The sequence below is a fragment of the Bufo gargarizans genome, chromosome 4 (genome assembly GCF_014858855.1).
Source record: "Bufo gargarizans isolate SCDJY-AF-19 chromosome 4, ASM1485885v1, whole genome shotgun sequence".
Taxonomy (NCBI): domain Eukaryota; kingdom Metazoa; phylum Chordata; class Amphibia; order Anura; family Bufonidae; genus Bufo; species Bufo gargarizans.
Window position 1 is genome coordinate 110,431,865 of NC_058083.1, and position 21,197 is coordinate 110,453,061.

The following is a 21,197-nucleotide window of genomic DNA, read 5'->3' on the forward strand; positions in this document are numbered from 1 at the left end:
CGAAATTCTACCAGGTGCACTCCCTGGCATCGGCAGATGCTGTCCTAGGCCGTAAAGTCTTACAGGCAGCAGTGTCCTGAACGTCCGCGAGGGCATTTTTTTTTGCATGGGCGAGTATTGTTTGTTCCCTCCCCGTGGACTGCTCTGGGACATTCAACGGTCCTGTGTCCCCAATGATACGAGCGAGAAAAGGAGATTTTTGTGGACTCGTCTGTAAAATCTCTTTCTCGCTGAGTTCATTGGGGGACACAGCTCCCACCCATTGTTTTTTTCCATTGTTACCGCGCATTGCGGTGATTGGTTATTTGTTGGGTTTCAGTTTTAGTTCATGCCTACTGATGTAGGTAAAGTTCTGACTGTTATCAGTTCTTTTCTGCTACTCCTACTGCTTGGGCACAAACTGATAGCTCCTCCCCTGCCAGCTATACCCTCCCCAGTCAGGAGAGAGTATATCACTTTCTGGCCTAGTGTCGCCTCCTAGTGGCAGCGAGCGGTTATACCCAAGGTCCTGTGTCCCCCAATGAACTCAGCGAGAGATTTTACAGTTGAGTCCACAAAAATCTCCTTTTCTTAATACTCTCTATTAAGAACGGCTCAGACAAGATGGTCGTCTCCATAATCATGTTCAGGAAATAGAATAAAAAATCAGAAATCAGAAAATAAAAACAGATTAGAAAAAATTATGTTACTATCTGGTTTTAACTGCCTGAAAAAAAAAATTGGCGACACATTTCCTTTAAAGGGGTCGTCCGAGGCGCAAAATGTTCCTCCTCCGTATGTCTGGCCCCTCACACTGATTCTGATTACCTGGCTCCCTGCGTCGGAGGGCGAGCAGCCAATGGCTTATTCTGGAGAAAAAGTACATATAAATAATCTATATGCAGATGTAGAAGTGCACTGAGGGCGGGCCCAAGCTACTTTTGTGCACCGTTTCTCCTCTTGTTTGCTTTGCCATCCCTCTCCCCCTCTTTCATTGACAGGGCCAGGTTCTTGCATAATCATCTCACCTCAACCATGTCTGTTCACAGTAAAAGTAGACTTGTCTTCTTTAAGGTTTTGGATGAGATTGAAGAACATGGAATAAAAATTTATCAGCTCCCAGATGCGGAATCAGATGAAGATGAAGATTTCAAGGAGCAGACAAGGCTTTTAAAGGTGTGTGTGTGTGTGTGTCTTCAATTTACTTGTATTTTATTTTAGATTTTATTTTTAAACTTTATAATTAAACGTACCAGTGACGAGAAGCAGGGTTCTACCACATCTGCTGTCCTCTAAGCTAGCATTAGTATCTATATGTGACACAGTCACGCCTACCTGTACTTGTAGGAGAGTGTCCGTGATTTTCATGTGTAGTGTTGAATACTTGATAGTTGTCCCGATCCTTCAGTCCGGTAGAAGCAGTCGGGCTGTGCAGTTGGTGAACGTGCTGCCAGCCTGCAGCATGTCTCCTATTCAAAAAAGCTTGCACTCCAAATCAGAGCTTACATCTATAGGAGCTGTTGTGGAGCAAAAATATGACGCGTTTCTAAAGGATCGCCTTTCTTCCTAAGGGATAGAGTCCTTTTGCCTGTGCTTCTGCTTCTCATAAGGAAAAGAACTATCCCTGAGGAAGAAAGACTATCCTTTCGAAACGTGTCGTATTTTTGGTCCACAACAGCTCCTGTAGCTGTAAGCTATATTGCATAAGGAGAAGCACAGAGACTAGGACTATCCCTGAGGAAGAAATGTGATCCCTTCGAAATGCATTGGCTTTTTGGTCCACAACAGCTCCTGTAACTGAGCTAGCGTGACGTCACCAGCGCTCTGATTTGGAGTGCAAGCTTTTTTGAATAGGAAACATGCTGCCGGCTGGCAGCACGTTTACCAGCTACACAGCCTGACTGCTTCTGGAGGATCAGGACAACTATCAAGTATTCAACACTACACATGAACATTGCGGACTCTCCTCTTCAAGTACAGGTAGGCGGTGTCACATATAGATACTAATTCTAACTTAGAGGACAAGAGATGTGGTAGAACCCTGCTTCTAGTCGCTGGTACTTAGGTGCAGTCCGAGAGTAAGCTTATTTTACCTCAATTTGTATTGCGGCACTGTCCTTCCTTGCAGCATACTTGCAACATTTTTAAGTAAGAGCGCCAGTAAACTTGTTTTATTTCTATTTAAACATATAATTGCTTAGATTAATATGGAGTCAATCACACTTTGACTGCCAGAGGCAGTGCTTAAAGGGGTTGTCCGGTATCGGGAAGAAACTGGACAGCCCTCCTGATGAGGCTGCAATGAAGATACGGTAAGTACTTACCAGCAGGATGCTGCGCTGCCACTCTGGCTGCAGCAGTCACATGTTGTCGACATGATGTCTGGGTTAATGGAGCCCAGCCAGGAGAACCAGGGCAACCTCTTTAATGGCATGACACTAAGAAGCACTGTACAGACTTATTGCAGAGTATGATACAAGTCATAGCATGTTCACGTCCCCTAATAGAATTGAAAAAAGGGGAAAGTTTTAGTAAAATTTGTAAAAATAAAAATAAAAATTTTTGAATCCTCTCTCCCACCAAATATTTAAAGTTTGAATCCACCTTTTTACCATGTATCTAGGGCTGTATAAATAAAGATACTTATTATGGAAAGACCATATACAGTACTGTATGCAAACCTTTATGTTGGCTTATACATTCCAGTAGTTATTTTTTTTCCCCCTCCTGTTGGGTTCAATGCTCTACAGATAGCGCACACTGAAGGGGAGCGTGCAACGATCTGGAAATTTGGAAAAAAACTGCATAGTATGTGTTTGGGAAGCTGTTTATCCCCACATCAAAAACGCCACTGGTGTTTTCCCTATGCAAGGGACACGAGATAACTGGGTCAGGGGGATTGTACGTTTGTCATTTGAAATAAAAATCTAGTTTATTTTCTGTTCCTTTTAAAATTCCTGAAATATTTTATATCCTAGACTTGCATACACTTGGATAACAAGCTTTATGTTCCTTATGTTATAATTTGAAATCACTTTTGACTAAAACAAAAGAATCTACGCAAATTACTAATAACAAACAGAAAAAAACTGGCAATAACCTAAAATGTATCTATTGTATTTTTTTTATTACTATCTATTGTTACAAATGTATATTACAAAAAGGCATTCTTAGTTAGTTGGGGCCCTATTACACTGCATGATTTTTGGGCCAATTATCGGGAACGAGCGTTCATAGGAATTCTGGTTCCCTATAGCCAATATAATCTAGCAGACGGTGAACAAGCAAACTCTGGTTTGTTGGCTGATGGACCTCTTTCATCAGGATGAAATATGCCTGATTTCAGTAGCACATCTCCCTGGTATGATCAACAGAACTGAATGGTAGAGGAGTGTCTGTGGTAGCCATTGCTCCTCTCACATTTAGTTTGCATTGCACTGATGGATGTGTTCAGCACTTGCACTGTGCGAACATCATAAGCTAGCTTTGTGGTTGTAGGTACATCTCTGATCACATGTGAACATTCATGTTTGATGGCCAGCTTTCTTGTCCATGGACTGCTAGTGGCTACCTGTGATGTGAAAATATAGGCAATAAATTTGGTGAATTATATAATCTTTTCTTTCTTTTTGTAGGCCAGTATCCCCTTCTCTGTTGTCGGTTCCAATCAGCTCATTGAGGCCAAAGGTAAAAAGGTTAGAGGTCGCCTGTACCCCTGGGGAGTGGTCGAAGTGGAGAACCCAGAACATAATGACTTCCTGAAACTGAGGACAATGCTAATGTAAGTGTGGCTGAGAATTTTCACACTTGTTACGTCAAAGTTTTCGGCAACCAAAAGCACAGAGTGGTTACATCAAGTGTTTGTAAGACTCCTTGGGTGCAAGTCTGGCCATACACATTACATAGCTGTTGGCTGAAGGCTCATTCAGGGTACATGCACAAGTTCAGGATTCATGTGCGGAGAATCCGCACTGAAATCCGCAGGTGTTCGCAGGCAAATCTGTGCGGTCAATCCGCATTCATTGATGTGGATTTGCGTGCGGATTTTCTGCATGCGGATTTGCGAAGTGAATGAAGAATATCCGGTCAGGAAAAATAAAATAAATTGAAATCCGCGCAGAAAAAATCTGCATCATGTGCATTGAGAATTTCAAATTCTCATAGAATACAATGTACATGACCTACGGTGTGGATTTTCCGCACGCAAATCCGTGCTGAAAATCCGCACGCAATCCTGATCGTGTGCATTTAGCCTCAGTTGACAGCCATCTCTCCTGACCGAGCTGAGCATGCATCCTGAAAGGGGAGAGGGGACATCCTTATGTGCACTGCTGTACAAGTTCTTTCCCTTCCAATTACTGAAAGTCTTTAATCAGTAAGCACCAAGATTGTGGAAAATCTTCTGGATGACCTGGTGCATTGATTTCAATAGGTGACATGTAGCGAAATGAGGACTTGCCGTCAGCTGATCTGAGGACCGTTAAACAGACCTTTTAAAGAGGACCTTTCACCAGGATACATGTATTGAAATACTTATTACCTTACAGTGCGGCCCCCAGTGATGTCTTTACGCTTTTTTTTTTTTTTTTTTTTTTCAAAGGTCCCTGTTTGTTTTGGCGCCTCATATGCTAATGAGGCAATTCGGTTCAACTAGGCGGGGACTTGAATTTGTCCGGCGCGGTTATCTTCTCCCTGGCTGCGAGCGCATCCAATTAGAGCTCCCTGTTCTGAGCCATGAAGAAGGAGCTCAAGTTCTCGCGGCAGAAGGAGCTGCGATTCTCGCGAGAACTTGAGCTCCTTCTCCCTGGTTAAGAGCAGGGTGCTCTGATTGGATGTGCTCGCAGCCAGGGAGAAGATAACCGCGCCCAGGACAAATTCAAGTCCCCGCTTAGTTGAACCGAATCGCCTCCAAAAACAAACTGGGACCACAGCGGACGAAAGGGGGGGTCCTTTGAAAAAAAAGCGGAAAGGCATCACTGGGGGCCGCACTGTAAGGTAATATAACTATTTCAATACATGTCTTCTTGTGAAAGGTCCTCTTTAAGGCCCCCCTGCAGACGAGCGTGTCCGGACGCTTTCGGTGAGAACCGTGCGATTTTGCAAACAAAGCCATTCAGTTTTGTTTGCAATCGCGTTCAGTTTTTATCGCGCGGTTTCAATGTGATTTACTGCATTTTGCACGCGTGATAAAAATCTGAATGTTTACAAACAGCATCTCTTAGCAAACACATGTGAAAATCGCATCACATCTGCACTTGCTTGATGCTTGATTTTCACGCAGCCCCATCCACTTCTATGGGGCCAGCATTGCGTGAAAATAGCAGAATATAGAATATCCTGCTATTATTTATTTATTTTTTTAATGCAATGCAAAAGTGATGCGTGAAAACCACCGCTCATGTACACAGACCCATTTAAATGAATGGGTCTGGATTCCGTGTGGGAGCAATGTGTTCGCATCACGCATTGCACCCACGCAGAATTCTCGCTTATCTGCAAGGGGCCGCAGGAGACCATTTATAAAAGACCTGCTTTGATGTACATGAATATCTGGAAATTGTCTTGCTACTATGCTGAGATTTGGCTGCTTGATGTTTTTAAAGAATATTATAAAGGGGATATCATTACTATGTGTATCTTCTTGGTTATTCTGACGAGTAGTCTCCTGCCTCCACAGCACCCACATGCAGGACCTGCAAGAAGTGACTCAGGATCTGCATTATGAGAACTTCCGCTCAGAGAGACTCAAAAGAGGTGGTTCCAGGTACAACCCTATCATTTTCTGTTAACTGAGAGTGATGCATTGTGGGAACTGAAGTGCAGACACACAGTTATCGGATTTTTTGGACTATAAGATGCACCCCAGGTTTAGACTACAGAAAGTAAAATAAAAAAAGTCTACCTTTTTTAAACCTTTCCCTGGATCAAGGTCAGTAACTTTGGGGTCTAGTGTACAGGGATTTAAGTTTTGGTCAGCTCCTGTGTCCTCTGCTGACCATTGTAACAGCAATGGTGTGTGTTGTCACCTTATTAAATGTACCTATGCTAGTACGTTTCTCTGTAGTGTCCCGCCATGTTTGTTCTGCTAGGTACTTAGGAATCATATAATTTTTATTTATTTTTTTTGTACTCTCCATGATCATGACATTATACAAATACATATACAGCTCTGCTGCATACACACACACACAACAGCTGTGTAGTACGCATATTATACACACACACCTTTAATAAAAGTCAGACCTTTAATAAAAAGGTGGACTCCATTCTAGTGTCAATCTTAATTAAAGGGAATCTCTCACCTATTTTGACCATATAAAACCGTTAACATAGCAATGTGCAATAAAGCACCTTCATTCCAGCATGTGTCTTCTTTCTTTTCTTCTTTTATTCAACTTTTCATTTAGATGAAAAAGTATTTTTTCTGATATGCAAATGAAGTCTCAAGGTGCCCGGAGGGGCGTTATTACTCTGTTCTAGTGCCCAGTAACGCCCGCCTGCAGTGCCCAGCCGGCCTTTCTTCCAAGCCCAGCCCGCCTCCTAAGAAATAAATGTCCTCCCACATACTTGCCGAACGGCGCCGCCCCTCCACTACGTCATTTAATTTATTCACTGCACCGTCCTTGCTTCCCCCTCTCTTGGCCTCCGAAATCCCGCGCAGGCGCAGTATCGCTGAGTGCCTGCGCCTGTACGATACTCCTGCTCCAGAGGGCAACAGCGCTCTGATTATGTCACTGGGCTCGGCGCATGCCCAGTGACACTATTGAGGCTGTTGCCCTCTGGAGCAGGAGTATTGTACAGGCGCAGGCACTCAGCGATACTGTGCCTGCGTGGGATTTCGGAGGCCAAGAGAGGAGGAAGCATAGACGGTGCAGTGAATAAATTACATGACATAGTGGGGGGGGGGGGGGCACCGTTCGGCAAGGATGTGGGAGGACATTTATTTCTTAGGAGGCGGGCTGGGCTTGGAAGAAAGGCCGGCTGGGCACTGCAGGGGGGCGTTACTGGGCACTAGAGCAGAGTAATAACGCCCCTCTGGGCACCTTGAGACTTCATTTGCATATCAGAAAATCGCTTTTTCATCTGAAATGAAAAGTTGAATAAAAGAAAGAGGACCCATGCAGGAATGAAGGTGCTTTATTGCACATTGCTATGTTAACAGTTTTATATGGTGAAAATAGGTGACAGATTCCCTTTTAAAAAAAAATAAACTCCCATTTCTCCTCTTCCTGTTCTGGCCTATCCCACTGGTGACATCATCAAAGGTCCCTTAGCTGCACTTACTTGGAGTTTTCATCTCCTTACATGCAGCTTAGGACCTTCCTCTCATCTGCTGAACAGATTGCTCAGCCTCCTCTCCTGCCTGCACTGATCATACAGATGGGTGTGGGGCATGGAGAGAGAAGTGTGTGGACGCATCTTATTGATCCAGCAGAGCACTGTATGAGTGGTCTGCTGGATCAATAAGAAAGCAGTCGGGGAGCTTTGGAACCGCAGGACCACCCTGATGACACACTATAAGATGCAAGCACTTTTTAGCAAGATTTTTATCTTTATTTTTCTACTAAAAAAAGTATGTCTTATAGTCCAGCAAATATGGTATGTACTTTGGATCTGTGTGGTTAGGATCCTGCATACCCAGCACAATTATATACTGCCTTAAGAATTCGGCTGGGGCTACACAACGACCTCAAAGGGTACAGCTACACGGTGATGTTTTACGTAGTCCATTTCAGTGGTGTCGCAATGCGGCATACTGCGACTTGGTGGGTAACTCTAGTAGAGTCTAGTGTATGACTGTGACTGCATTTAACTAGTGGTATCGGTTATCGGTAATGCTCTGACTTACAGCAGATATGGTACTTAGAGTGTTTGTCATTCAATTGCAGCAAAGTTGAGAATGTGGAAGTATCAAAGGATCAGATACTGCTGGAGAAGGAAGCTGAGGTAAGTGACATACAGAGATGACCTTGGCCACGTCCCCTGGAGACATTAGACTAAAGGCAATCAGTTACCAGTTTTATACTGCCCTATCTGAGAGCCCCTAAGCAAAGTGCTGAACTTACCCAGTCATTTGCCAAAATGAGCCTGAGTGCTGGGTTTTCTCCTTGCACTGCAGGAGCCCTTCAGGCTCCTCCCGCCACTGCTGATTGGTATAAGAAGAGAGCCCTAAGCTCATGTATAGAGGACTGAGTGCAGCATATTGAATGGACTTCAGTGCTCGACTCTTTCCTGACATCACATTTGATGGGATAACAGGATCAGGCAGTTGGATTTCAAACTACCCAATCGTTTTGTGCTTAGGGGAGATAAGCTGCCACCTGACATAGTGGTTGGCTAGACGAGCATCCAGCCTACATTTTATCTTTTATATAAAAAATAAAATAATCTTTAGACAGTTCATTACAAACATCAGCATTGTTAATAATTTTTACATTATAACAATCTTTTATTATACAATTTCTTACACCGTACAAATTATACCATATTTAAGTTTAAAACAGATGTTTACTCCCCATTTCCCTTATTTGCTGCAACGAAAAGAAAGAAAAAGGGGAAAAAAAAGCCTACATTTATCTAAATAGTATGGGCCCCCTTTCCTTCCGCTATCACATGCCAGTCCTTGAACATGAAGGGTAAATGCACATGTTCAGCATTTATGTGCGAACAATCCGCACTAAAATCTTCAGGTGTTCATAGGGAAATCTGCGCGGTCAATCTGCATCAACTGGTCCGGATTTTACTGTCCCCATTGAAGTGAATGGAGAAAATCCGGACAGGAAAAATATTTTTTTTTTTACATGCTGTGGATTTTAAAATCTGCGTGGGAAAAAAAATCTGCATTGTGTGCATGAGAATTTCAAATCCTCATAGAATACGATGTACTTGACCTACGGTGTGGATTTTCTGCATGCAAATTGGCGCAGAAAATCCAAACGCAATCCTGATCGTGTGCATTTAGCCTAAAGCATTACACAGTCATAGTTTGCTGATTGCTTTTGCCCAAGTTAGTTAAACGATAGTTGCTAAGGAGGGATCAGTTACCTGTTACTTCTATTACAGCTTCGACGCATGCAGGAAATGATTGTAAGGATGCAGGCCCAAATGCAGATCCAGAGACAAGGAGGAGAGGAACATGTGTAATGGTAAAGCGCCGTCGCTCTTGGTGTTACAGCTGTTGTCACTTCATAACCTCAGTGCATGATGTGACTGTTTTTAATTTTCCCTTCCCAGGACCACAGCCAAAGGACACGGCAAGAGGAGCGCCCTCCGCGGGGATTTACTTGTGTCCATTGTACAGTACACATACTGACGAGTGTTACACACAATCTCCCCCCCCCCCCCCCCCACTGTTTTTAATACTTTTCAAGAATTATCATGTTAGTTTTGTGACAATAGAATAGAAACAATTTATAATCTCTATGTAAGAGCCTTGTTACGAGCTGCAACAAAACCGTTCGGATACTGTTACATTATATAATCGTTTCCTTTGATATATTAGAGCATCGATCTTGTCCCTCTATACAGTATGTGGCAGCAGCGTATGGATGTACGCTCGTCACGTGCGTCCCCTCTCCTGTGTCTCTCTGTTATCTATCTGTATTACACCACTCACGTTAAGAACTAGACAACATGGCTTTGGCAACATGGCATTAACATTTTAAGAAATTCAGTGCTCAGACAGCTGGGCAATTGTAGCTACATTCTAGTAGTGCCATTTTGGAAATCTGAGGAATGTGTTCACAGATTTACTTGAAGGGGTTGGCCCATCTAGGACATTGACGCCATATCACTAGGATATGGCATCAGTGTCAGATAGGTGTGGATCACACCCAAAGTGAACAGAGAACATGCACGGCCACCCTCCGTTCACCGCTATGGGAGTTCCGAAAATATTTCTGGCAGTCCCATAACAGTGAATGTAGAGGCAATTGCGTTTGCACTGTGCTCTCCATTCACCACTATGGGACTTCTAAAAACAGCTAGGCATGCTTGCTCAGCTATTTTCGCAACTTCCATAGCAATATGCATGGCTTGCTCTCCTTCACTGTATCTCCTCACATTCTGGAGATAGGTGTAGATCCCGCCACTGGGACCCACTGCTATCTGACATGAACAATGCCATCCATGTCCTAGGCGGGCAAACTCCTTTAAGATCTTGCTTCAATAAAAGGAAAATACCACTATGAATATCTTGGATCTAACCCAGAAATGTGAAACAGTATTGCAGGGCCAGATCATATATCTGTCATCTGCCATCTTTGGCTACACAGTCGGGGGATGCTGGGAGGTGGTTGCAGACCGCTGCCTTATACTGTCAAGTCTATGAACAATGACTGTGTATTGCTCATTAGGACTTGATATTAAATTCAGCTGGCCATATGCATAGGACTGTTAACTAGCCAAAACATTCTTTTTTTTTTTTTTTTTTTTTCTACCCAAGAGCCGGCAAGAAAATATCTAAGTGAATCCAGACCCAAGATATAAAGGAGTAGTTGAGGTGCCCATACACCTATACTAGCGCTGCTTCGGCTGACAGCTGTTCTTCACTTTGGCTCGGCTGAGCATATATGTGTTCTCAATGGGGAGATGAGAATAAGCCACTGTCAGACACTGTTAAAATCCAGAATGCGCAATTCCTCTTTTCCCATATTCCGCTGGGGAAAGTTGGCACTCCTACCGCATCACTTTCTTAGGGAAAGCAGTAGCATCAGACGGAGAACATCCAGTCTGTTGAAGTGAAGGGTATCGGGCGAGCCCTATCATATATCATTATACTGTTGACGTATCCTGCTGAAAATGGAGAGACTGATCAGCATCATGTTTTCCATTGTGAAAATTCTCAATACTTGACATTTCATGAACGATCTCTGTTTTTGTTATTGTAAGAATAAAATGATTGCCGTGATTTGGGTCACTCCGTTACCTAATTAAACTGAAACCTATAAATGGCGGACTTTAGAGGGAGTCTGTCCCCAGCGACCTCCCTATCCAGCTGTATGCACACACAGCTGTGGTTCTCCTGATTTTAAAACGCTGATTTTCATTTCATCTGAAGCTCCGCTCCCAAGTTCTGAAACTTTTTCTCAATCTGAAAATTAGACCTTTGGTGCAATGAGGGCGTCACCATTGCTCCTGTTGTACCCAAGCTCTGCTCCTTTCTGTGGCCATCCCCCCTCCTTCACTGCTTTGCCACCGCCTGGCCCTTTCAATCAAAACGGCCAGGAAGGGGCTGGCCACAGAAAGGAGGGAAGCTCGGGTGCAACATGAGCAATGGTGACACCCTCATTGCACCAAAGGCATATTTATTTGCAGATTAAGAAAAAGTATCCTAACTCGGGAACGGAGCCTTGGATCAACAAAAGAAAAACAGCATTGTAATCAGGTGATCCACAGCTGTGTGTCTATGCAGACCGTTTGATAGGGAGGTCGCTGCTGACAGATACCATTCTAACACCTGGCAGCAGCTTTCTCCTCTCCCCATTGAAAACATGTGCACACTGGACCAAGCAGGTTTGGGGGAGAATTCTGGAAAGATAGCTGAATGGCTATTGTAGGTGTAAGGGCTAGGGAGGAGCGAACCCGACGTGTTTGGGTTCTGGCGAAATTCCGTTATCACAGACTATAAAGGAATGCAAAATGGAAGCCTTTAAGAGGCATTCCGTCAGAATAGAAGTCTATGGACAGCACAACGGATCAGTCTGGTTTCTGTTATGCAGAACAGAAAACAAAGGCTTCTGTTTTGCATTCTGTCATAGAATTCCATTATATTCCACGATAACGGAATTCCACCTGAACCTGAAAATGTCTGGTTCACTCATTCCTAGTAAGGGCCCCCTAACAGATGAAACGGGCAACAACTGTAGCAGATGAAGTGAGAGGATTCCTGTATAATCTGTCGTCATTTATCCATCCAGAAAGTCTGTTGGGAGGATATTTCCATCTCAATGCACTTTGTAGTTACTTTTGTACAACTTCTTTCCACTGCTACTGGTGTCCCCCCCCCCCCCCCCAGGCTTCCCTATAGAATAGCTGGGAGATCCTGGTACAGATAAAGCAAACCTTTCTTTGTGTAATACGTTAGATCACTGGAAGCTAGGGTGATACTACTGGTCTTCAATAAGAAGGTATGTGAGAAAATTCACACCCTGTAGGTAGCGAGTTCTCGTTCTCTGTAATCATGTTAGCTACAGTAGCATTCTTGGAGATCACAATCTGAAAGTCTGGTGTGTGCTGGGAAAGATGGTCTTCACCGAGGGCACGGAGTTCTGATAAACTCGTGACCTTTTTTATATCTCTGCATTAGTATCTTTCATTTTCTCATACTTTAACATCATTTAAAGAGGGGTTGGGGGTTGGGACAGATCACCGCTGCAGCAGTGCCAAAGCGGACAGTGGGGGACTTGACTCAAGCGAGGCAGCAAAGGAGTCGGGACCCCTTTAATGTATGATGCCCCCTCCCCTACAAAGACTCAGCATGTTGCAGCTTCTGCAGTTTATTAGGCATTATTTCATTCCCTTCCCCATAGAAGGAAAAAACGCCAACCACACATTTGCTTTGAAAAAGATGCCACAAAACACTGCATGGCAAAAAAGTGTTTTCTATGGTGTTTATTTAATAGTGGAAAAAAACACACCAATTTCTCGAGGGTAGGTCTTTCGTTAGTCGAACAACCATTAACCAATTGGAAGGTGAGCAATCGTTACACCTACAAATATGAAGTGCTTAAGTGGTGGCTTGGCCTTGGTAAAATCTTATGGCCATTGGTGCTGTGGGTGGGCAGAACTTGGCTGTGAGTTTTCAGCCACACTTGTTCTAGCCTTAGGATCCCTACACACATGGATATACACTGCCATATTTTCCCCCCACTAGAAAAAGTCATAGAAACAGCTTTTTTTTTTTTTTCAGACCGCATCCTGGTTTTATCACTTTTTTTTTTTTCTAATTGACTGTGAATAAAGTTTTTTATGGTGTTTTTATTCCCTATAGAGAAGCAGAAAAAAACGGCCAAAAGCTTCAGTATGCTGAATTTCTCAAAAACTGTCAGACTCAAACAACTTCAGCTATTTAGTAAAAATGCCAGTAGCAAAAGAAAAAAAAACTTGTACACTTTTTCTGTAGAGAACTTCCTTGGTTGTATCATCAGTTTTTTTTTTTCCTAAAATATTGTTTATCGTTATATAACTGAAATTGTTGCAGTTGGGGGGGGGGGGGCATAGATGCTGTTGGGTTGTTCACATTCAGGGGGCCTCTCTTTCAGACCCCCCCTCCCCCCCTCCCCCCTTCCCCAATATCAACAGACCCGCAGAGCAAAGCATAATTACCTGCTTTCCACCAATGGCTTCCAGTTCCTTCGGCTATACTGCTGCCACGCTCCGGCCTCTGCATGTCGGCATCCTGGTTGACACAGACCACGTGGTTGCTGCAGCCAATGTCTGGCCACAGCAGTGACCTGTTCCCCATGGTCACACGACACAGGCAGGATATGTCACTGCTGCAGCAGCCATGTGACCGACCCCCGTCAAATGGGAAGTTTACTAGCGGGGATCAAAGTGGGCAGCAGGTAAGAATGCTTCTTTCTGCAGGTCTGGCAACATAAGAGGCCTTTGATTCCAATCAGCCTGTCTGAACATTTTAAATGGGAGTCCCAGTAGTTGGACCCCTACCAATAACACAAGGGCCCTTTGGGTTTATTCTTACACACTGCCACGATCGTGTAAGTTCTGGGTTGGTCATCAGCGCTTTTCAATTTAATAGACCCAGCAGATGGGTCAACGTACAGTGTCAATAATGCAGGTAAAAATGCACAAGTTCATGTATTTGATGCAGATTTTGCTGCATTTCCGTGGCAAAATCTGAATGTTGCATGTGGATTTAATAGCAATTTGTCCCAGATCTCTGTTTGCATTGCAAAAAATTAAATTTGCATTGAAAATCTATATCCATAGAAATGCACACCACAGGGTGGTATATGTGGATGAGACTCTAAATCATGTATATGAGATTTAAATGTCATCTACTTGGTGTGTACTGTATTAATCTGCAGACTTGCCATAAAAATATCTGCATATAATACACACGGTGTGCGGGCACCTTCACAGGTAGAAGAATGCCAGCTGTGCGCTTGGCCTTGAAATGAGTGCAATCATTTCACAAAGTTTGATGAAAAATCTGTGGCCCCTGTGAGTTTGTCCGTCCATTTTGTACCTAAAACACGATCCCATCCCATTAGGGCTCATGCACACGAATTTTGCGGCCCGTATGCGGAACCATTAATTTCAAAAGTTACTCCTTGTGCATTCCATTTCCTTATGCTTGTCTGCAAAAAAATTTAACCTGTCCTATTATTGGACAAGGAAAGGACTGTTGTATTAAGGGCCAGCTGTTCTGTTCCGCAAAATACGGAATGCACGTGGACGTCATCTGTATTTGTTTTGCGGACCGCAAAATACACACAGTTGTGTACATGAGCCCTAATACTAAGGCAGGAAAATGTTTGGGTTACCGAAAAGAATGTGATCCTCAGACAATACTCTTTTCCCAATCTTATAATTTCCTCTGTTTATACCTATAAGCTGTATTACTGTGTAGACCACTGCCTTACGTTACAGGGGATTCACGACTCCTGACTTTTTTTTATATATATATATTTTCTGTAATGTAATCTTTGACCCCTCCACTCCATTGTAGTTAGACATGTCAGCATTTGGTAAACTTTTTTTTTTTGTACTTTTTTTTTTTTTTTTTTTTTTTCATGGAATAAATGGTTTTAAATAAATATATTTGGCATCACGTTTTGCTGTATAATTTGTGTCCATGATAATTGTCATTACTCTAGTTACTAGTTTGTCGGTGTCATTATTTTTGAAGCTTGGGCTTAATGACCAGGTATCCTGCAACTTCCAGCGTGACATTCCACCAGCCCAGCGCTGCAATGGAAGGATTTACTCATGAATCTCGCTCAATAAATGGCTTTGGCCATGGTTTTCCAAAAACGGTGGCAAAACCAAAGATTTGACCTATTAAGTACACCATTGACATGCAACCCATACTCTTAAAGGGATTGCAACTTTTTTTTTTTTTTTTTTTTTTTATCCCTACTCCTCTGCTCCCCACTTCTCTGTTGTGGCTCCCTCTCTTTACTGGTCTTTTGGTCCTCCTCTATCGATCTGCCATACAGCAGTGATGTGTCCCCAAGCATGTCACTTCTGAAGCCAGCCATTGGCTGCAGCAGCAGCACATCTGACCCTGATAGAAAGAAGGGGGAAAAAACAACCCCTTTAAGGTGACCATACACCTTTAACTTCTATCACTAAACAAGAAGATTTTGGTGGGACAGTCCGGTCATTTAATGGGGGTCATTTACTAAAGATCAGCGTGTCACACACCGGTCTTGGTTAAAACCCCACTGGTGGAAGATCTGACCAATTTATTAATAGGCACATGTCTGAATAATTTTGTCTGCGATTTTTCGTGATGTAAAAAACTATGCTCATGTACACAGACCCTAAGGGCTTGTTCACGCGAACGTATGGGTTCCATTACGTGCATTAGGGCCGCAATTTGCAGTTCGCAATGCACGGAGAAGGTTTGTGAGGCCTCCGGAACGGATCCAGACCCATTCAACTTGAATGGGTCCGCATCCCTCCGTTCTGCAAAAAGATAGGACATGTTCTATCTTTGTGCGGAACGGAACCTCACAGAAGCACTCCATAGTGCTTCCGTGGGTTTCCGTTCTGCACTGCACGAATTTAGTACCCCATGTTGTAAACCAGGGGTAGGCAACCTCTGCCTCTCCAGTTGTTGTGAAACTACAACTCCCAGCATGCATACTTGTTCTGCTATTCTAAGAACTCTCATTGAAATGAAGGGAGCATGCTGGGAATTGTAGTTTCACAACAGCTGGAGTGCCAAAGGTTGCTGATCCCTGTTCTAAACAAACTCGCTGAAATGTAGCTCGTTTCTTACTAACATCTTTAACATTTACTTTTACGTTTAACTCTTACCAACATCTTTGTGATTAACTTTTACCCTCAACAAGTATGGCTGCCAGCGCCCTCCTGCTGTTTACTGTCGTATCACTAGGCGACGTGCTAACCAATCACAGCTCGGCGACGGATCCTTACAGCATATTCGGCCTATAGAAACAGTTCTTAAAAGTTTCAGCGGTGACGTCAACAAGGCTTCTAGCTCCTCCGCCCAGGCGATTAAGTAGACTGTCAATCACACTGTGAGAACCGCCCACTTTTCGGCTGAGTGTTTATGTGTAGAGGAGACGTGTAGCTCCGCCCACTTGTAGGAATACGCCACGCCCGCCCGCCAAACAGGGCCTCGCCTCTCAGCGGTGAAGTGGCCAATCCTGAGTGTAACCGTTAGTGTCGGTTGGAGTTTCGGTGCAGAGTGTGAGGGGCAGCGGCGTTCTCCCGGGAGCCCAGGTAGGTGGAGCTTATTGTTATTATGGGGGGTAACGTTGGGATAATTGTCCCCGGCTATAGGTGTGTGACCTTACCCCAGTATATCACCTGTACCTGCTGTGAGGTGACCGGTGCACCGGGGGCACTTGTATGTAATGTGCTCCATAGGGTATAGCGCAGACAGGCACGGTGTCCATAGGTGAAGGCTGCGCTGCCCTGACCAGAACTTGCTCTTAAAGGGACACGCACTCCTAAATCTTTCCCTGCACAGAAAGAAATGTCGTGTGCTCCATGTACCTGGAGGATAAGGAAATATATAGGGCATGATGCTAAATGTTCTGTATTCAGCACTGTAGGTGAAATGTGCATTATGACCATGTCCTATACGTCTTCTGTCAGATACCCCTATAGATGAGGGACATTGGGGCTGTGCTGCTATCTCTCCGGTCACAGTCATCTCCCATACTAAGGCCCTGTGCACACAGCCCTATTTTTCATTCGTGTACGTTTTTCTGCGGCTAGCGCACTGATCCATTCATTTCTATGGGGCCAGCACAGCTCTGTATTTTTTACACTGTTTTACTTGGAGCAGGCGCGAGATCTCTGGCGCTGTCAGTCAACGGTCAGACCCCCCCCCCCCCCCCAAAAAAAAAGTCAATGCTCATCTCTAACAGACCCCTTTCGCATGCACTCTGCATTTTCTCACTCACTTCAATAGAAGTCTATGGCCGGCATAACGGATCCGTCCGGTGTCCGCTATGCAGTAGAGGACTCCAGCATAACGAAGACCGGACGGATCCGTTATGCAGGCCATAGACTGCTATTATGACGGAATGAATAATGGAATGCCTCATGACGCAGTTCAGCATATACCACAACCCGGACCCCAACTTCAAAATATGAAGTTCACTCATCCCTAATTACAATCCTTCTCTGTATTGAATATTCTATCATAAAAAACAGGTCACAGCAGTATACGGTAATCCACATAGCGGTATTTTAGCAGTGTGGTCTGGTTGGCACGTTTTGGAACGCAGCTAGGTCCATACTTCTGGATGTCCCTCATCCCTGGCGCAGTCTCGTCCATTATGAGTAAGGAACAAGTTGTGTATAGAAATGCGCCAACCAGACGATCGTGCTAATCTGCTAATACACCGCTATATGGATTATACTGCTGTGACCTTGTTTTTATGAAAGTATATTCAATGAAGTGAAGGATTTTGATCCCTGGGCGGTGCTCGCTCACCTGCTTCCCTGCACCTTCTGCCCCCCGACCTCGGCTGCTCCGCTCGGCTCCCACGATGTAAACTTCCATTTTGATGCGGCTGCAGCGGTGACCTGCTGTCCTTGGATCTCGTGACCATTTGACGCAAGGACAGTAAGGTCACCGCTGCAGCCGTGTCAGAACAGAAGTTTACATCTGGGGAGCGCAGCGGAGAACGGGAAGCAGGTAAGGCTGAGTTCACACCTCAGTTATTGGGAGCCAAAACCACAGAACAGGAGGAAACCAAATAGTTATACGTGATCTCGGTGTAGACTTCACTACCGGTTTTGGCTCACAATAACTGATCAAATAACTGAAGTGTGAACTCGGGCTAAGGCCTCGCGCACACAAATGCATTTTGTTTCCGTGTCCGTTCCATTTTATTTTGCGGATAGGATGCAGACTCATTTATTTCAATGGGTCCACACAATATGCGGACAGCACACCGCGTGTGCCCCGCAAAAAATATAGAACATGTCCCATTCCTGTCTGTTTTGCGTACAAACACAGGCATTGTTACAGTGGATCCACAAAAAATAAATGGATGCAACACGGACGTCATCCGTATTTTTTGCAGATCCGCATTTTGCGGACCGCAAAAAAAAAATACATACGGTCGTGTGCATGTACCCTAAGTATGCTTCCCTTCAAACGTCTGCTCAAGGAGGGAAGGGGGGAATTGATTGCCAGAAAGCCCCTAAAGGTGCACATCCCTTATAATAACTATCTGCTCTTCTGATAGACTAATATAGGGAATAAAAGAAAAAAAAAGTCTCCGCTGTGAGACATATGTGTCTGATGTCTGGCGGTGTATGCGGCAGGAGACGGCTTATGGCCGCCATGTGTTGTGCATTACATCAGCGGCTGTTTGTATACATCATGTGACGCTGGTTTTGGCGTTTTTCTAGTGTTTCAGGCTTCAGATCTGATTATTTCCATCGTGGACACAGCAGCGTCTCCCCTCATCCCCGGGGGCCGTTACGGGAGGGATTGTTTTTTCTTTAGTATGGGGCTGGATTACTCTGCGACTATTTCTGCTGGTGGGTATTTTGAGGTTTGGGCTGGATGCAGACAGATTGTGAATACCTCAGGTCATGCCAAGTAGCTGCGCACCAGGAGATTATCTCAGGATCTTGGAACCACTGTCTGCATCCCCGGCACACGTAATCTTGTAGACGTTTAGTCCCTAGCACAGGTTACAGCCGTTTCTTCTCGTGTGAAGATGACGACTTTACGGGTCTAACTGCAGTATATTAGCATTGGCGTTGGTCACCGTGAAAGTGAACGTGTGATAAAACCTTGTGGCGACTACTATTGTACCCCCTATTCACATATGAGTTTTCCAGGGCAGGCCTTTGTAATGCTGTTCACATTGGCACTATGTTCTGGTATGTTTCTGATGGGAGGGTCCGGCCTGTGGCTCTGCATGGTGAGACAGATCCCTACTGTACCGTATGCCTCTGATTTCATGTACAGATTGTGGCATGCCCCAGCAAGTGCCGCCCTGTGGAGCTATTCTACGCCAGAAGCAATGACTCCTATACTGCACATGGCCCCAACCAGCTCCACAGTATTATAGAGCTGCTGAAGGGGCTGAATGCTGTCTGGACCCACTGATTGTGAGGGGACCAGCCTGCCATCAGATGTGTATGATGAGGGGTCTCAAGCAGGTCTTCCATGATATCCATATACCTCACAGGTGCTTCCTGGTTCTCCAGTCAGGAGCCCTGACTCCGTTTGGTGGTCTTCCACTCTCAGTGTGTTTACTGTGGCCAGGGTATGGACTGCTACAGCCAGTGACTGGCCTCAGCTGTGACACGTCCCCAAGTAGCACGTCACTGCAGAGTTACTTGCTGCTTCGGGACATGTCCCTACTGAGACCAGTGTTTGGCTGCAGCGGCGAATTTGACCCCGGCTAAAAGTAAAGAGGCTGGGGACAACTAGAGTTTTGGGGAGCAGCTGAGTTTGAATCTTCTATTAGGGACCACATACTAGGGGGTGGGCTTACCTTAAAAAGTTATTAAGTTTTCAAAAAAACTTTTGATATGTCTTGGAGACATATGAAAGGTTTTGATCTGTGGGGGGTCTGAGTGCCGAGACCTCCACCGATTTCCTAGAGCAGGGATCGGCAACCATTGGCACTCCAGCTGTTGTAAAACTACAACTCCCAGCATGCTCCATTCACGTCTGCTGATGTTCAGAGAACAGCCAAGCAAGTGTGCATGATGGGAGATGTGGTTTCACAACGCCTGGAGTGCCGGAGGTTGCTGAACCCTGTCCTAGAGGAGGTGAGAGAAGCGCTTGCTTATTGCGATCTCTCTCCAGGAGACAGACCTAGTAGAAGTCTATGGAGCTGTCTCCTGCAGAGAGCTCAGTGTGCAATATGTGAGCGCATCTCTTGTCTCATTCTAGAGATTGGGGGTCTCGGTACTCGGACCCAATCAAATCTTTTGATATGCCTCTATGACAAGTATTTTGAATACTTGGTGACCCTTTAAAAAGGGACCATTTCCTGGAACACCCCTTTAAGTGTATGTGAATGGGTTGTTCAGAAAAGATAACCAGCTCCTGTGCCGGTTTCACATGGAGGGTGACATATTTCACTGGTGTCGTCTTGTGCCACAATAGTAGTTCTGAATGAGATGACCGGTGTCATGTCAGTCTGTGTCCCTAGTATAAATACATTCCTCCGCCCGCATTTAGGAGGATCGCTCCCTTGGAAAGAAGAAGAAATTCCTTGCTAGATAAAATTATTTTGTCTAGGAGCGCGGTTGGACGCTCTGAGGGCTCATGTAAGTGATCGGCCTTGGACTTCTGAGAAATGTAAACTTGCCGTGAACTGAATACCCGCCACATACCAGACGACTAGTGATGGCTATTTCTGATCCACTAGTTATGACGCTTTGTCACAGGGATGGGCGGTGTTCAGACTCTGCTTCTCACTTACCTTGGAAATAGCAGATGGAATAAACATCAGTGAGATCTGTACGTTTCTTACTTCACTTTTGCTTTTGAAGCTGTTTGGCACTGTATATGCGGGGCACATTACTGGCACTATTTGGGGGGACATTGCTGGCACTGGTTATGCTGGGCACTTTACCAGCACTGTTGTTTGGGGGACATTGCTGAGAGTGTTTATAGGCACAATATATATTGCCCCCAAAAAATCATAGGCCACCTTCACGACTGTCCCTCTTGCATTCTGTTCAATTTTGCACAGAAGTCAAAGTATGTGGAATCTCTAGAGCTTGTTCCCATTGTTGCATGGTATACATTGGTGAATAATCCTCCGCCCCCCATAAACCTGAGGTATAGGTGAAATGATATTTGAATAGGCCCTTAGTGGTCACATTGTTATTTTATAGGACGTATGATACTGCGGCTCAGTGCTCAGCATCTCTGTCTGTAGTGCTGGTGTGTATGGAGGCTTTAGGTCCTGCTTGAGTCCCTGTGGGTTTCCTTTCGGTGCTCGATTTCCATCTTTCTCCAAAAGTATATACTGATAAGGAGATGATATGACTGAGCTCCACTACTGATA

The 21,197-nt window shown here is 44.6% G+C and overlaps 2 protein-coding genes across 2 annotated transcripts in view; both read left to right on the forward strand.

Moving 5' to 3' along the window:
- Positions 1 to 10,888, forward strand: part of SEPTIN2 (septin 2) — a 59,556-nt gene extending 48,668 nt beyond the window's left edge. Inside the window, exons 8-13 of the mRNA XM_044292124.1 lie at positions 1,054 to 1,155; positions 3,615 to 3,760; positions 5,657 to 5,743; positions 7,869 to 7,926; positions 9,043 to 9,125; positions 9,214 to 10,888. Of these exons, the coding sequence (XP_044148059.1) occupies positions 1,054 to 1,155; positions 3,615 to 3,760; positions 5,657 to 5,743; positions 7,869 to 7,926; positions 9,043 to 9,123 (474 nt within the window). The 3' untranslated portion in view covers positions 9,124 to 9,125; positions 9,214 to 10,888. The remainder of the gene's footprint in view (positions 1 to 1,053; positions 1,156 to 3,614; positions 3,761 to 5,656; positions 5,744 to 7,868; positions 7,927 to 9,042; positions 9,126 to 9,213) is intronic.
- A 5,416-nt stretch (positions 10,889 to 16,304) lies between these two features.
- FARP2 (FERM, ARH/RhoGEF and pleckstrin domain protein 2) overlaps positions 16,305 to 21,197 on the forward strand; it is a 126,196-nt gene continuing 121,303 nt past the window's right edge. The window contains exon 1 of the mRNA XM_044291023.1: positions 16,305 to 16,416. The gene's annotated coding sequence lies outside the window, so the exon portion shown is untranslated. The remainder of the gene's footprint in view (positions 16,417 to 21,197) is intronic.